This window comes from Euprymna scolopes, chromosome 38 (genome assembly GCF_053919585.1).
Source record: "Euprymna scolopes isolate OS-2025 chromosome 38, ASM5391958v1, whole genome shotgun sequence".
Lineage (NCBI taxonomy): Eukaryota > Metazoa > Mollusca > Cephalopoda > Sepiida > Sepiolidae > Euprymna > Euprymna scolopes.
The window spans coordinates 2,054,369-2,071,075 of NC_136519.1; the positions used below are offsets into that span (position 1 = coordinate 2,054,369).

The 16,707-nt window shown below is 32.6% G+C and overlaps 1 protein-coding gene across 1 annotated transcript in view; it reads right to left on the minus strand.

Moving 5' to 3' along the window:
• LOC145263052 (uncharacterized) overlaps positions 1–16,707 on the minus strand; it is a 287,051-nt gene that overhangs the window by 167,317 nt on the left and 103,027 nt on the right. Inside the window, exon 3 of the mRNA XM_080119881.1 lies at positions 3,864–4,989. Within this exon, the coding sequence (XP_079976007.1) occupies positions 3,864–4,974 (1,111 nt within the window). The 5' untranslated portion in view covers positions 4,975–4,989. The remainder of the gene's footprint in view (positions 1–3,863; positions 4,990–16,707) is intronic.

Consider the following 16,707-nt stretch of genomic DNA (forward strand, 5'->3'; position numbering starts at 1 on the left):
ACAGACATCTTCCTGCTCAACTACCTACATAGTATTCCTGCAACTTATGTCCCTGGTAGTAGCCCCCTGCATCAAAGTGGCACTGTGCCTTGTTTGGGGTGTAAATGGAATTTTTAAAAATTACCAATTCACAGTGTAGTATCTGTTCTTCAGATGCTTCACTTCAATTTCTTGTTCTCCACGTTAAAAAAAAAACGACCCTGGTGTCTAACTCTGTCCTGTGGGGAGGCATTTGAAATAGGATATTTTATAAACGCAAGAAGGAAGCGTCTTAAGAAAATTCTCTACCGCATTTAACAAATGTTAATAATAATACAAACACGATACAGAACACAGTTGTGTACACACGTATGTTTAAAATGTACACTCACACACACGGACCAAAAAAAGATACATTGAAACACACACACACACACACACACACACACACACACACACACACACACACACACACACACACACACACACACACACACTCTCTCTCTCTCTCTCTCTCACACACACATACGCTTACACACACACACGTTTTCTCTCTGTTAATAATAATAATAATAATAATAATAATAATAATAATAAATAAATAAGCAATATCAACGGATACGCTTACACACGCACGTTTCTCCCTACACTCACGCACACATACTCACTCACGCACCCAATACACACATACACCCACACAAACTCGCATGTAAATCAAAAAAAAACATAATAGATAATACCAATTTATCAAATTACTGTACACTCTTAACCCTTATCCTCGAGTGGTCTCTGGGCCTTGATAAGTGGTTATGCCTCTGTAAAGAAAAGCTACCCACATAGGAGAGTAACCTCCTGGCGACACACATTGAAAAAACACAACGACACGTGCTACACTGCTACACACACGATGCTCTCCCATCACACGCATAGAAAATAAAAAAATAAACTAAACTATCATACATCTCACTACGCACACACTTGATGTTAACTTTTATCTAATTTAACCCCAATTCGATCCAGCTGAGGACACAGGATGAAATCTAAATTAAATGGAATAATTTTTCAACAACACATTTCATTTCATCAGAGATCACAATGGCTTTGCAAAAACGAAATATTTTTTTCACAAAATAATACCTGAAAATGGCCTAAAATAATGCCTAAAACGCGTTACAAACATGTACTATTAAAAGAAAAATATTAAAATGAAAATAATAAACAGCGCACAAAAGACAACAAATGGCGCCACTCCTATAAATATACATTTTTCTCTCGTTGAAATGATTTTTTTATAATATATATATATATATATATATATATATATATATATATACATGTACATATATATATATATATATACTAGCAAAAGTGGGGTAAAAAACAGCGTACAGAAAATGGACTCTGATTTATGAAAGTATGATAGGTTATGAAAAGGAAGGGTTGTAAAGAGATAGCTTTGAATTCGGGGGTATCAAAACCAAAGCAAAATATGATGAAAGTAATAATAAAATAGATAAACCCCATAATTTATTATACCATGCCTGTTCACACTGAAAAACTTATCACAATATTCCGTGGATCTATATTAAAAAACCTTGTTAAACTTTGTGACATATTACCATTCTATGGAGGCCAGGCGCGAACGCAGACCCCACAATTTTATTATACCATCCCTATTTAAGTTAAAACATCCTTATCAAAGTATTCTTATGTACATCTATATCAAAAACACTTGTAAACGTTTTTTTTTATTTTTAAATTATTTATTTCCATACTTTGTGGACCAGGCGCGAATGCAGACCCCACAATTTTAATGAACCACCGTTCTGCCAGATCAAACATACGAATTCCTGTGTCTCGATACATCTTCTATCATTATACGTAATTAGTTTTTTAAAATAGTCAACCACGTAGGAGCCTATTCGTGACCAGACACACACACACACACACACATTCAGATTTATATTATAGATATATATAAGTAATGGGATGCTTTGAGTATTTTCCCCGATTTGAATAAAATTACAGATTCCTTACTAAATTCCCGATTCCAATACAAGTACCAATTCCGATTCCGATTTTTTTAAAATAAAAATCTTTAAATATTGAAGTATAAAATTGCTATTTATTCCCGATTTCCGTGAAAAAAGCATGTTAAATATACGGATAATTTCTAAAAAAAAAAAACACTTGTGCTGGATGACCTACAGATTTACTGATGGCTTAAAATCAATAAACATTATTTTAGAATAGGGGACTTCTAATATATACGGGCCTAACATAAGTCTCCTATTTCCAGAAAATCCCTTTCCTTGTTATAACCCATAACAACATATAATAAAATAAACACCCACTTTCAACCACTTCTATATTCTTTTCGACACTATAGATGCACATAGGCACACATATATCGAACCCACCATGACATACGTAGTTTACACCCACTTTCCTCCACTTCTATATTCTTTTCGACACTATAGATGCGCATAGGCACACATATATCGAACCCACCATGACATACGTAGTTTACACCCACTTTCAACCACTTCTATATTCTTTTCGGCACTATAGATGCGCATAGGCACACATATATCGAACCCACCATGACATACGTAGTTTACACCCACTTTCAACCACTTCTATATTCTTTTCGACACAATAGATGCGCATAGGCACACATATATCGAACCCACCATGACATACGTAGTTTACACCCACTTTCATTTCGTAATACAAGCTATGCTCCTTGTATATTGCATAGATCATTGTAGTTCTTCCATTTACTTCCCCCAACAATTTCAATACATTACCATTCTTCTAATGTAGATATCGGTAGACGTCGCATTCCTAATATGTTACTTGACATCTTCCCTCCTCTTCTGATGAGAAGCATTGCGCTTCGAAATACAATGGTATAAATATTTTTACTTATCCCACAACCCTAATTTATGTATCATATTTATCGAATACATGAATAAATCTATATGCATTAGTATATATTTTTATATTACCGTTTTCTTATTTTCCTTATATTTTATATAAGCTACAAAGCAATTTGTTGAGCTTTGCATTATCCAGATAAGCCTCCTCTTAAAGAATCAATCTTATTCTTTTCTCTCTCTCTATCTCTCAATCTATCTATCTATCTATCTATCTATCTCTGTCTATATATATATATATATATATATATATGCGTGTGTGTGTGTGTGCGTGTGTGCGTGCGTGCGTGCGCGTACGTCTACTTTGACAGTTTGTCATTATTTATACATGCCTGATTAAACACGGCAAAGTTCGTCTGCTTTCCAATTTTGCTGGTAGTCTTTTGTATTCGCCAAGCGACCTTTCTTGATTCAGCTGGTATGTTATATAGTATTGCGTCCAGTGGTTATATAAAGAAGAAGAAGAACAACAACAACAACCACTCCTGGGTATATTCGGAAGTATCGATGGAAAATATGGTCGAATAACAACCACTGGGCGCCACACCATAATATCCTACCAGCCGAAACAAGAAAGACCACTCAGCGCGTAGAAAAAAAAACCAAAAAAACAAAATTGGTAAAAAGACAAACTCAGCCGTATTTAATCCCACACAACCTGTAACCTGTTCTTGGACAGAACAAGCTATAATCGGTGTAGGTTTTTTTCCTTTCCATAATCAACGTAATATCAATCAATACATAAAATATAACGTCCTTTATGTTTACGTTGTAATAATTTTTGTAATTTGAAACCTTTTTAAAATAGCTTAAAATATTTCTGCCTGATGAAAATCAATGCTATTTTTCCAAGTTAAGATTTTAAAACTAAAGAAGACCATCTAATTAATTGAAAATAATGAACACCATCTAATTTATTGAATAGAACGAAATGCGATGACTTACCTAAGCTTGGCGTGCTCGTTAGTGAAATGCTGGGTTCACTTTCAATGGCGGCCTCTTTCCTCTTTTTTCGTTCATTGCGGCTCTTAGTCAGGGCTGGGACATCTCTTAGAACTATTGGTACTTCTGGATCCCAACGGGCAAGGGATTCTTTTTTGGCAGCCCGTTTGTCTTCTTCCTCTTTCTGGGGCATTTGCAAAGCGGCCAAGTCCTGCAGGGCTGATTTAAAGATATCGTTATCAGCAGGTTCTTCTAGTTCCGGATCCTCTGCCGTCGACTCAGCTTGAATAATCCCATTTATCTGATCGATATTATCGATATCGTATGGGTCTTCAGCTTGATCGAGCTCTCCTTGTCTCTGCAGCAACCCCTTGATATCTTCGTCCGCGATTGGTATAGCAACGGCATCTTCAGCTTCGCTGGCATCTTCGACGTCCGTATCTGGTTGGGATCTAATCTCGACGACCATTGGTTTTGCTTTGCGTTGTCGTTTACTCATCTCCTTGGTCCGTAAACGACCCTCTAACAGAAGCAGATTGTGGATCTCCTCAGGTGACAGATTGCTAAACGCCGTTTTCATTGCCTGAGCGCTTCTCTTTCCTGCTGATAAATCCAACCTTTTCTTCGCAAGACGTTTTCCGGAAAATGCCTTTTTCTTTAACGGAGCCCTTTTCTCAGAAACATACGGGAACTTGTCCTCATCTATATCCATCTCCGTGTCGTATGCCGTCTGGAGATTATCGTCGTCCGTTTCATCCTCATCTTCATTCTGATCTTCGAGCTCCCTTAACAAGCTCTTTACATCTTTGGCCTGGTCAGCGCTGTAAAATACCGAGTCTCCTTTCTGGGCCACGGCCTGAGCCAAAAGATCGGGATCGTCATCCTGGCTGTCCACAATGACCGGTTGTTGTTCGAACCTGACTTCCCGCTGAGGAAACGCATCGATCGCCCGAAGTTCAAGTCGTCGTCGCTCACGTTCAAGGACCCTCAGGGCCGCACGAAGGTCGTAAGGGTTGTCATCTCTAGACAGTGTCGCCCGCTTCGTCCGGGTTAAGCAGAGACATCCGTAGACACATAAGGTTATGATAAGGGCAACAATCTGAGTTGGCCACATCTAGGAAAACATTAACTGGAAAATAAAAAGAAAAAGGTGAACGGGTCAGTAATTAGGCTACATTTAGACAATTATTAATTGCAAAAACTGTCGAGAAAAAGAAAACGGGTCAATAGTTTGATCACATTTAGGAAAATATTATTTAAAAATATAGGAACAAAAGAAAACGGGTCAATAGTTTAATCACAGTTAGGAATATATTAATTGGAAAATAATACAGAGAAAAAAGAAAACGGGTCAATAGTTTAATCACATTTAGGAAAATATTATTTAAAAAATATAGGAAAAAAAGAAAACGGGTCAATAGTTTAATCACATTTAGGAAAATATTATTTAAAAAATATAGGAAAAAAAGAAAACGGGTCAATAGTTTAATCACATTTAGGAAAATATTATTTAAAAAATATAGGAAAAAAAGAAAACGGGTCAATAGTTTAATCACATTTAGGAAAATATTATTTAAAAAATATAGGAGAAAAAGAAAACGGGTCAATAGTTTAATCACATTTAGAGAAAATATTAATTGGAAAATATAGGAAAAAAAGAAAACGGGTCAATAGTTTAATCACATTTAGGAAAATATTATTTAAAAAATATAGGAAAAAAAGAAAACGGGTCAATAGTTTAATCACAGTTAAGAATATATTAATTGGAAAATAATACAGAGAAAAAAGAAAACGGGACAATAGTTTGAACACATTTAGGAATATATTATTTAAAAAAATTATAGAAAAAAAAGAAAACGGGTCAATAGTTTAATCACATTTAGGAAAATATTATTTGAAAAATATAGGAAAAAAAGAAAACGGGTCAATAGTTTCATCACATTTAGGAAAATATAAATTGGAAAATATAGGAAAAAAAGAAAGCAGGTCAATAGTTTAATCACATTTAGGAAAATATTAATTGGAAAATAATACAGAGAAAAAAGAAAACGGGTCAATAGTTTAATCATATTAAGGAAAATATTATTTAAAAATATAGGAAAAAAAGAAAACGGGTCAATAGTTTGATCACAGTTATGAAAATATTAATCGGAAAGAAATAGAGAGAGAATAAGAAAACGGGTCAATAGTTTGATCACATTTAGGAATATATTATTAAAAAAATATAGGAAAAAAAGAAAGCAGGTCAATAGTTTGATCACATTTAGGAAAATATTATTTAAAAAATATAGGAAAAAAGAAAGCAGGTCAATAGTTTGATCACATTTAGGAAAATATTATTTAAAAAATATAGGAAAAAAAGAAAGCAGGTCAATAGTTTGATCACAGTTATGAAAATATTGATTGGAAAATAATACAGAGAAAAAAGAAAACGGGACAATAGTTTGATCACATTTAGGAAAATATTATTTAAAAAATATAGGAAAAAAAGAAAGCAGGTCAATAGTTTGATCACATTTAGTAAAATATTAATTGGAAAATAATACAGAGAAAAAAAAACGGGACAATAGTTTGATCACATTTAGGAAAATATTATTTAAAAAATATAGGAAAAAAAGAAAGCAGGTCAATAGTTTGATCACATTTAGGAAAATATTAATTGGAAAATAATACAGAGAAAAAAGAAAACGGGACAATAGTTTGATCACATTCAGGAAAATATTATTTAAAAAATATAGGAAAAAAAGAAAGCAGGTCAATAGTTTGATCACATTTAGTAAAATATTAATTGGAAAATCATACAGAGAAAAAAGAAAACGGGTCAATAGTTTAATCACATTTAGGAAAATATTATTTAAAAAATATAGGAAAAAAGAAAACGGGTCAATAGTTTAATCACATTTAGGAAAATATTATTTAAAAAATATAGGAAAAAAGAAAACGGGTCAATAGTTTAATCACATTTAGGAAAATATTATTTAAAAATATAGGAAAAAAAGAAAGCAGGTCAATAGTTTGATCACATTTAGGAAAATATTAATTGGAAAATAATACAGAGAAAAAAGAAAACGGGACAATAGTTTGAACACATTTAGGAATATATTATTAAAAAAATATAGGAAAAAAAGAAAACGGGTCAATAGTTTAATCACATTTAGGAAAATATTATTAAAAATATAGGAAAAAAAGAAAACGGGTCAATAGTTTAATCACATTTAGGAAAATATTATTTAAAAAATATAGGAAAAAAAGAAAACGGGTCAATAGTTTAATCACATTTAGGAAAATATTATTTAAAAATATAGAAAAAAAGAAAACGGGTCAATAGTTTAATCACATTTAGGAAAATATTATTTAAAAATATAGGAAAAAAAGAAAACGGGTCAATAGTTTAATCACATTTAGGAAAATATTATTTAAAAAATATAGGAAAAAAAAAGAAAACGGGTCAATAGTTTAATCACATTTAGGAAAATATTATTTAAAAAATATAGGAAAAAAAGAAAACGGGTCAATAGTTTAATCACATTTAGGAAAATATTATTTAAAAATGTAGGAAAAAAAGAAAACGGGTCAATAGTTTAATCACATTTAGGAAAATATTATTTAAAAATATAGGAAAAAAAGAAAACGGGTCAATAGTTTAATCACATTTAAGAAAATATTATTTAAAAATATAGGAAAAAAGAAAACGGGTCAATAGTTTAATTACATTTAGGAAAATATTATTTAAAAATATAGGAAAAAAAGAAAACGGGTCAATAGTTTAATCACATTTAGGAAAATATTATTTAAAAAATATAGGAAAAAAGAAAACGGGTCAATAGTTTAATCACATTTAGGAAAATATTATTTAAAAAATATAGGAAAAAAAGAAAACGGGTCAATAGTTTAATCACATTTAGGAAAATATTATTTAAAAAAATTATAGAAAAAAAAGAAAACGGGTCAATAGTTTAATCACATTTAGGAATATATTATTTAAAAAATATAGGAACAAAAGAAAACGGGTCAATATTTTAATTGCATTTAGGAAAATATTATTTAAAAATATAGGAAAAAAAGAAAACGGGTCAATAGTTTAATCACATTTAGGAAAATATTATTTAAAAAATATAGGAAAAAAAGAAAACGGGTCAATAGTTTAATCACATTTAGGAAAATATTATTTAAAAAATATAGGAAAAAAAGAAAACGGGTCAATATTTTAATCGCATTTAGGAAAATATTATTAAAAAAATATAGGAAAAAAAGAAAACGGGTCAATAGTTTAATCGCATTTAGGAAAATATTATTTAAAAAATATAGGAAAAAAAGAAAACGTGTCAATAGTTTAATCACATTTAGGAAAATATTATTTAATAAATATAGGAAAAAAAGAAAACGGGTCAATAGTTTAATCACATTTAGGAAAATATTATTTGAAAAATATAGGAAAAAAAGAAAACGGGTCAATAGTTTAATCACATTTAGGAAAATATTATTTAAAAAATATAGGAAAAAAAGAAAACGGGTCAATAGTTTAATCGCATTTAGGAAAATATTATTTAAAAAATATAGGAAAAAAAGAAAACGGGTCAATAGTTTAATCACATTTAGGAAAATATTATTTAAAAAATATAGGAAAAAAAGAATACGAGTCAATAGTTTAATCACATTTAGGAAAATATTATTTAAAAAATATAGGAAAAAAAGAAAACGGGTCAATAGTTTAATCACATTTAGGAAAATATTATTTAAAAAAATTATAGAAAAAAAAGAAAAAAGGTCAATAGTTTAATCACATTTAGGAATATATTATTTAAAAAATATAGGAACAAAAGAAAACGGGTCAATATTTTAATCGCATTTAGGAAAATATTATTAAAAAAATATAGGAAAAAAAGAAAACGGGTCAATATTTTAATCACATTTAGGAAAATATTATTTAAAAAATATAGGAAAAAAAGAAATCGGGTCAATATTTTAATCGCATTTAGGAAAATATTATTAAAAAAATATAGTAAAAAAAGAAAACGGGTCAATAGTTTGATCACATTTAGGAAAATATTATTTGAAAAATATAGGAAAAAAAGAAAACGGGTCAATAGTTTAATCACATTTAGGAAAATATTATTTAAAAAATATAGGAAAAAAGAAAACGGGTCAATAGTTTAATCACATTTAGGAAAATATTATTTAAAAAATATAGGAAAAAAAGAAAACGGGTCAATAGTTTAATCACATTTAGGAAAATATTATTTAAAAAATATAGGAAAAAAGAAAACGGGTCAATATTTTAATCACATTTAGGAAAATATTATTTAAAAAATATAGGAAAAAAGAAAACGGGTCAATATTTTAATCGCATTTAGGAAAATATTATTTAAAAAATATAGGAAAAAAAGAAAACGGGTCAATAGTTTAATCACATTTAGGAAAATATTATTAAAAAAATATAGGAAAAAAAGAAAACGGGTCAATAGTTTAATCACATTTAGGAAAATACTTTTTAAAAAATATAGGAAAAAAAGAAAGCAGGTTAATAGTTTGAACACATTTAGGAAAATATTAATTTGAAAAAATATAGCGAACAGATTAATAGTTCATCCACATTTCGAAAGTCTTTAGTTGAAAATGGAAAAATAATAAAGAAAACTGCTTTCACAGGATCCTAATCAATATCAAATACAAATTATTCAGTCTTATTAACTCTCATCTTCGGAGGAGTTTTCTCCTTGATAAGTGGTGACCCAAGCCACTAAAAACTAAAAAATAAACAATAAATGAATATTATTTTTTCATTTTTGTATAGCACCATCAAAGCATACAATTACATCAAGAAATCGGAAAGTATACGAAATCCATCTGTTGATAATCTTAGACAAAATAAATCTCTAGTAGATATACAGGTACGTTATGTTTGAAATATTTACACTAAAATATTCCCGTCTGCCAATAATTCGGTTACAGACAGACAAATGACTTGTATATTATCAAAGATATTGACTCGGTCCCGAAGTTTGTAAAGAAAACGCATTTATGGGAATCAGTTGATATGTTTGTCTTGCGTACGAGGCAAATTGGTTATTTGTCGTTGGGGAATCTGGAAAAAGTGGGGAAATCATCGAACAGCAATAACTAAGAAAGATGATTATCAAATATTATCTATGAGATGCGAGGGATGAAGCGGCGGACGTCAGGTCAGTCTCCATCCTATGCAACAAAAACAACGACAAAGAAAGACATTAACATATGCGACCATAAAATGAATACGCTGAGATCGAAATAGAGTAAACGAAATTTGTTCTCAGCCATTTCCATTAAAAATTTGCACTCAGCCATTTCCCTAAAAAAAAAGAGAGACAGCAGACGATAAAGTAGAAGAAAAATTAAGAACAAAGATGAGGAATATGAGAAAGAAGGGAGAAGATAAAAAATGGTGGAAGCAAAGAAAAGAAGAAAAAAATGAAAGGGAATAGAAAAAAAGAAGAAGAAGAGGAAAATGACGAAGAATTTTAGAAGGAACCAAATTAAAAAGAGGAGAAGAAAGAAGGAAAAAGCAGAAGTAAAAGACAAAGTAAAGAAGGAAGAAAACAAAGAAAAAAACGAGAAGAATGAAAAGAAAGTTTGGAAGAAAACTGATGAAAACGATAAGAAGAAGAAGAAGAAGAGGAATATGGGATGGAGAGGGAACAGAATAGGTAAGAGTAGGAAGAAAAAAAGGAGGAGGAGGAGGAGGTAATAGTAGGGGGAAATAATAATCAAACAATAAAAATGACAAACGATTTGAGAACATAACGGAAAAAAAAAGGAAAAGATGAAGTCGAAACATAAAAAAAGGAAAAGAAAAAGAAAATTAAGAAAAAGGAACAGAAAAGATCATAAGACCAAACAATAAAAATAAAAAAAATATATAAAAAAAAAAGAAAGAAAAAGTAAGCATAACCCCCCATCACTAAAAAAATAAATAATAGAAATATAAAGAAGGGATAATGAAAGAGAGATGTCGCGGACAAAATTCTCTTCCCCAACCCCCACAAAAGGAAAGAAAAAAAGAAAAAAAAGAAAAAAAAAACCAAGAAAACATTATTTCCAAGCAGGCAACGCGTGTGTAATTTGCAATGTTGTGAGCAAGAATTTCCTGTTCTTCTCGATCCATTTTCCCCGGGCGCGGCAAGGAAGGAAACTTAATCCACGCTGGAAAAACTAATCACAATTTATCACAGCGTTTTGTTATTTATACATAAAGATGGCGATCTCTAATGGATGCTGCTTTTCCCTAACGAATTGTCGACAGTAACATGAGTGTTTCTATATACATCCCCATCTCTACTATTATATAAAAGTCACTTTGTGTTTGTAACTTCTTTATAGGTTCCGAAACGGCTGAGCCTATCGTTTGCAAATTTCACACAAAGGTAATTTATATGTCTGGCAGTGTTCTTAGATATGTTTTGTATAGAAATGCATCCGATAAGTATCGAAAATCGAAAAATCTAATTTTAAAAATAATCTTTCTTCTCTGATAGATAAAAAATAATTTTTACAGGAGTATATCTTACGTTACACCGGCCAATGTAACACCGTCGTAACGTGAAATATTCCCTTGTAAAAGTATTCTTTTTTATCTATAAGAGAAGAAAGACTATATTTAAGATCGTCAAGCTTAAATATCAGCTGACGTTATATTGTAAACAAACACAGACAGCATTCGATGAACGACATTATCATTATTTTTTAAAATTTTCTATTATTTTTTGTTTTGTTTTGCGAATTAGTCTATCGGGCCAATTATTCCCCGTAATATATAATAATCAATCGAGGATTGATTCTATAATAATACATACGCAATCTACATTATATACGTATTATAAACGTATGTATATGTAATAATAAGTAACAATTGTAATTTTGGAAAATTTTTAACGGGCTTTTTGTACCTAGAATGCAGAAAAATATAATATCACGCTTTCTCTCTCTCTATCTCTCAGACAGACAGACAGACAGACAGACACACACACACACACACACATATATATATATATGTACAGTATCTAAGCCGTTTTCTATTCGTTGTATTATTATCATAACGATGGCTATTTTTTAGTTGTTCCCCCATTTGAATTCGTTTCCCTATACAAAAAAAAAAAAAAAAATAAAAAAAAAAATAAGAAAAAGAAACCTTCGGTTCGGCTTAGAAAAGTGAGGGTGAAACCCAGTTGGCTGACTCTACCTCCTTATTTATTTAATTTTTTTTTCAATCTCCATTAAATGTTTTCCCTCCGCCCGTCTTTTTACCATAAATACAAACCCCTCCCCCCAAAAAAACTCAATATTCCTTTTTTAACAGCTATAATATTTATATAACTATTTTAAACTTATATATAAGTAAATAAGAATGTCTTCTTTTTGGATTTACTTCACGAATGAAGATCCCATGAAGGGGGCTGTCCACGTCGATTGCAGTCACGTTTGTGGCTAAAAAGCCCGATGGATATATTCGGATTATAGTGGATTAGCATTCGATAAGATTAAAGTAGTTTGGGCATATTTCCCGGCTATCTGATTCAAGCTATGTCAATAAATCCTATCCAGAAGATTTCATCGAAAAAGATGACGAGGATGAAAACCAAAATGATAAATCGACCAAATAAAGATTGAGACTGGTGTGCCGACTGCCCCAACACTGTGATTATTAGTCGAAGTTTGCTCTCATGCATATAGCGATGCTCTCTAATGTATTTTATTTTACTCACGTCCACCTCTAACAAAGCATGAACACAAGGGGCTACTATTTATGACCATGCATAGGAAAAATTAACAAGATGTTGGTCTATGTTACATTTTAACTTCTGCATATCGGTACGGTCAAGGGAGCAGGTAGCAGGAAGGGAATTCCAGAGTCTAGCTGTTCGAAGGAAGAAACTATTAGATTAGAAAGCTTTCTGGCATTTAGAGAACGCAACAGCGAAGGGGTGAGATTTTTTTGCTAAACCAGTCTGTCAAGAATATGTACTTTGAGGGGGCACAAGTGCAACGGGTCAATCAGAGCACATTCCGTAAAAATGTTTGTAAAACAGGCATAAAGATGCAACATTGCGGCGATGGGACAGGTGGTGGAGCTTAGTTGCTGATGTATGCACAAAAGTCAAGTCACGTATATAGCCATTTTCTTAAACAAAAATATTATTCTAGTTAACAAATAGGTGATTCAGTTATTTGGCGTTACCGTGGGGAAATCTGTACAAAACGCGATATGCATATATGACCATCGCATGAAACTATCAACAATCATCATCATGATCCTCATGATCATCATCATGATCGTCATCATCATCGTCGTCGTCGTCGTCATCTGTCCAGTTACAATACACAACTAACTTGAAGCACCCAATCTTGAGGCACTTCATTCAGTCTAATGCTCGCAATGCATGGACGACCGATAAATAACACACGTTGATCAAGTCAAAATGTACTTAACGAATCAACGATTGACATAAAAGTAGGATTGAAAAATACAACGTAATCGATACGAGCGAGACACATGGGTATTGCAATTTGTCCAACGTAGTATATACACTCCAACCTCCTCATGTTAAGAACGGCTTTCGGAATAAACATCCACAACCTCCCTATGTTTAGAACGGCTTTCGATGTTAGGGGTGTATTCTGAAAGCCGTTCTTAACATGGGGAGCTTGGGGGTGTTTATTCCGAAAGCCGTTCTTAACATGGGAGGTTGGGGTGTTTATATTACGCTGGAGCAGGTCGTTTACTTGTTACAAGATATGTTGCTTGAAGAAGCACAATGATATTCTTCCCTTTCTTTTCTTTTCCTTTTAAACTCTTTCCTTTTTTTTGTTGCAATTTTTACCGTCTGCTCGCTCGCGTCTGGTTTTGCTCACTCGGTATAATCCGGCAGTTTCCGTCGTTCGCCGGGCATTGCCGAGCGAGACTCACGGAAAAAGGGCTTTAAACTGCAGTAGTACCATTATATGGACCAATTACATGTCTGAGAAGACTTTCTGTTGTATTTACACACAATCTCGTACACAATGACTAGTTTGTGGTTCAGTTAGCTAAAACAGTTATTTTCAAACACACATAGAAATGCATCGGGCAATTTTAACACCTTTGCATATACACATTTGTCTTACTTTCCGCACAGTCTTAAGTGGATGCTAAATACAAAGAATTCAAGCCGAGATGCAGACCTGACAAGACATTATATTTTCTGACTCGTATTCCGTCACGGGAATCAAACCCAGACACCAAAGCTGAGATTAAAAAATCTAGACTAATGATACATGTAGGCGAAGCCAACCTGCTTTAATTACCGTTTTTTTTTTACAAAGAAGTCACCACTAACCAAATCCCGGAGGCTACTCGAGGATAAGGATTAATAAGTGTACAGTAGTCAATGGGAAAACGCCGTTGTAATCGTTTGTAATGAGAATTGGGTAAATTGGATTACTTAAGGGGACGGCTCATCAAGAATTTGTATACGTTGGACTTGAAGACAACCATATTGTAGTCAGTTGGAAAGCAACAAATGGAACAGAGTTCCACAGGTGTGCAGTTATAAGAAAGAAGCTTTGTTCATAGAATTTACGGATCTAAAGAGTGGAGGAAATTATTGATAGTGGTTTCAGCTAAACGAGCGGTTTTCGTGAAAGCCAGGCCATAGATTGGAGCTCAAACGAACCAGGCTCACAACGTCTCTTCTGTGGGAAAGAGTCTACAGGGAAGAGAAAAAGACATCCCTCACTAGGCTTTGAAGTCTATTCTGATAAGCTTCTTCTAGGAGAACCTGCTTAGATGTGGCAACAGTACTTCATTCTTGGACGTACTTGGCTGTTATACAGGTAGAGAATTGCATCAGCAGTGATATATCTGCTCGAACGGTAGAACGATTACAACATTTTTCCAGCAGCATTAGCAACGGATTTGATGTATGTGTTCCATCTCAGATCAGGAGGAAAGGTCAGACCCAGAAGCTTGTCAAGCGTGGAGCCTACCAAAGACGGTAGGCATTTCAATTGATACCAGACGGCGATAAGAGCGTTGGGGATGAAAAGATATAAGGTTGGTTTTTGATGCATTGAAATTAACAAGCCACCCCTTCTCCACTACACCGCGTGATCAGGACCAGAGAAGAGAGAAAACTTGGTCTTTTACGGCCTTTGAAATGTTGCCATATATAGTAGTGTCGTCTTAGGGTGTAATTTGGGAGATCATTGATGTAGATCAGGACGAGAGTTGGGCCCATGATAGACCCCTGAGGAACTACTGTGAGCTTCGGATTTCTGCCCATCAACCGCTATTCTTATGAACCTACCAGAGAGAAATGATTTAATAACTGAAAAGACATTTCCATTTATAACGTAGCTGGAGATTTTGTGGAGTAGACCTTTATGTCATACTCTATCAAAGACCATTTATATGTCAAGGGTAAGTGCTCCAAAAAGAAAGCCTTCGTCGAGAGATTCGCTAATCCTTTGAGATATAACTGTTAGCACATTAACTGTAGATCTAGCAGAACGGAAACCATATTGCATGTCACTGTTAAAACTCTTTTTAACCACCACTAAGGCATTATGTCATTTAAAACGTAAAGGCCCACTGTATCGGAGTCTTTCTAAAAGAGGACTGTGGAAAGTTGATCAGCGAGATGTCTGTTCACATTACTTTAAATCTTCTGCAGATTAGTACAGTCAAAGAAGCAGGAGACAAGGAGGGAATTCCAAAGGCTAGCTCCCATAAGAGCGAAAATGTTAGAGTAGAAGGCTTTTCAACATCTAAGGATCTTTACAGTAAAGGATGGATTTTGCTGTTTGTTGGGTTTGTCAGAAATATATACGTCAAGGGGGAACAAGTACTATGAGTTCATCAGAGCACATCCTATTAAAGTTATTGTGAAACAGGCACACGAATCACGGCCATCTAAATAAGGATCCCTAATAACTCACTGATGACGTCACGTATGGGAAGTAGCTAGTAGGCACAAGTCACGGAGATCGTCTCGTACCAAAGCACATGCGTTTCGTTGATTTCTGAAAAATGCTTTTTCGTTGCGTTGTTCTAAGATGCCGTGGAAATTTAAAAAAAAAAAGGACCAAAAGTAAATGTATTTTCGTTTCTAAAAGAAAAATAATAATCTACGTTAATACATGCAATTAAAAGTAAGTTACGTTATTTTTATTAATTAAAAGCGTAAATACGACTGTCTAGTGTAATAGTTTTAACTTCATTTGTTTTTTTTTAAATATATTTACATCTTTTATTATTTTGTTTTTTTTTCTGTGTTATCACACGTTAGCCACAAAAAATCACGTGACTAAAATAGGAATTGATTCTTGATGAAATTCTTCATATTCCATCGGAAAAAAAAAACGAAAATTCTGATTTTTTATTTTTAGTTTTTAAACGAAATGATGATGGCCACAATATTGACAAAAATAGAAAAAAAATGATTACCTTGAGCTCCTCCAATGTTCCTTTAATTAATTTCTGTGGCAAGGAAAATGATGTTATTAATACAATTAAATTAATAAGAAAAAAAATTTCTAACATTTAACTAAATTATATTATTTGTAAAAGTCTAACTACTCTTCTCATCTTGCATGTTTATCTCACAACGATTTAGCCGGTGTAACCTCCAACCTGAATCAGGTACAGATTTCCGTGCATGCGAAGATAACCTGATAATGTCAATGGTAAAATCGGCCGAAACGTTGTAAGATAAACCATATAACAAATAATATAATTTAGTTAAATCTTTGACATAAGTCCAAATAATAAAAATTATCCTCATCGAAAAAAACTCCGACACGTTCAACTGAATTAATCACGTGATTTTTCTGTAAG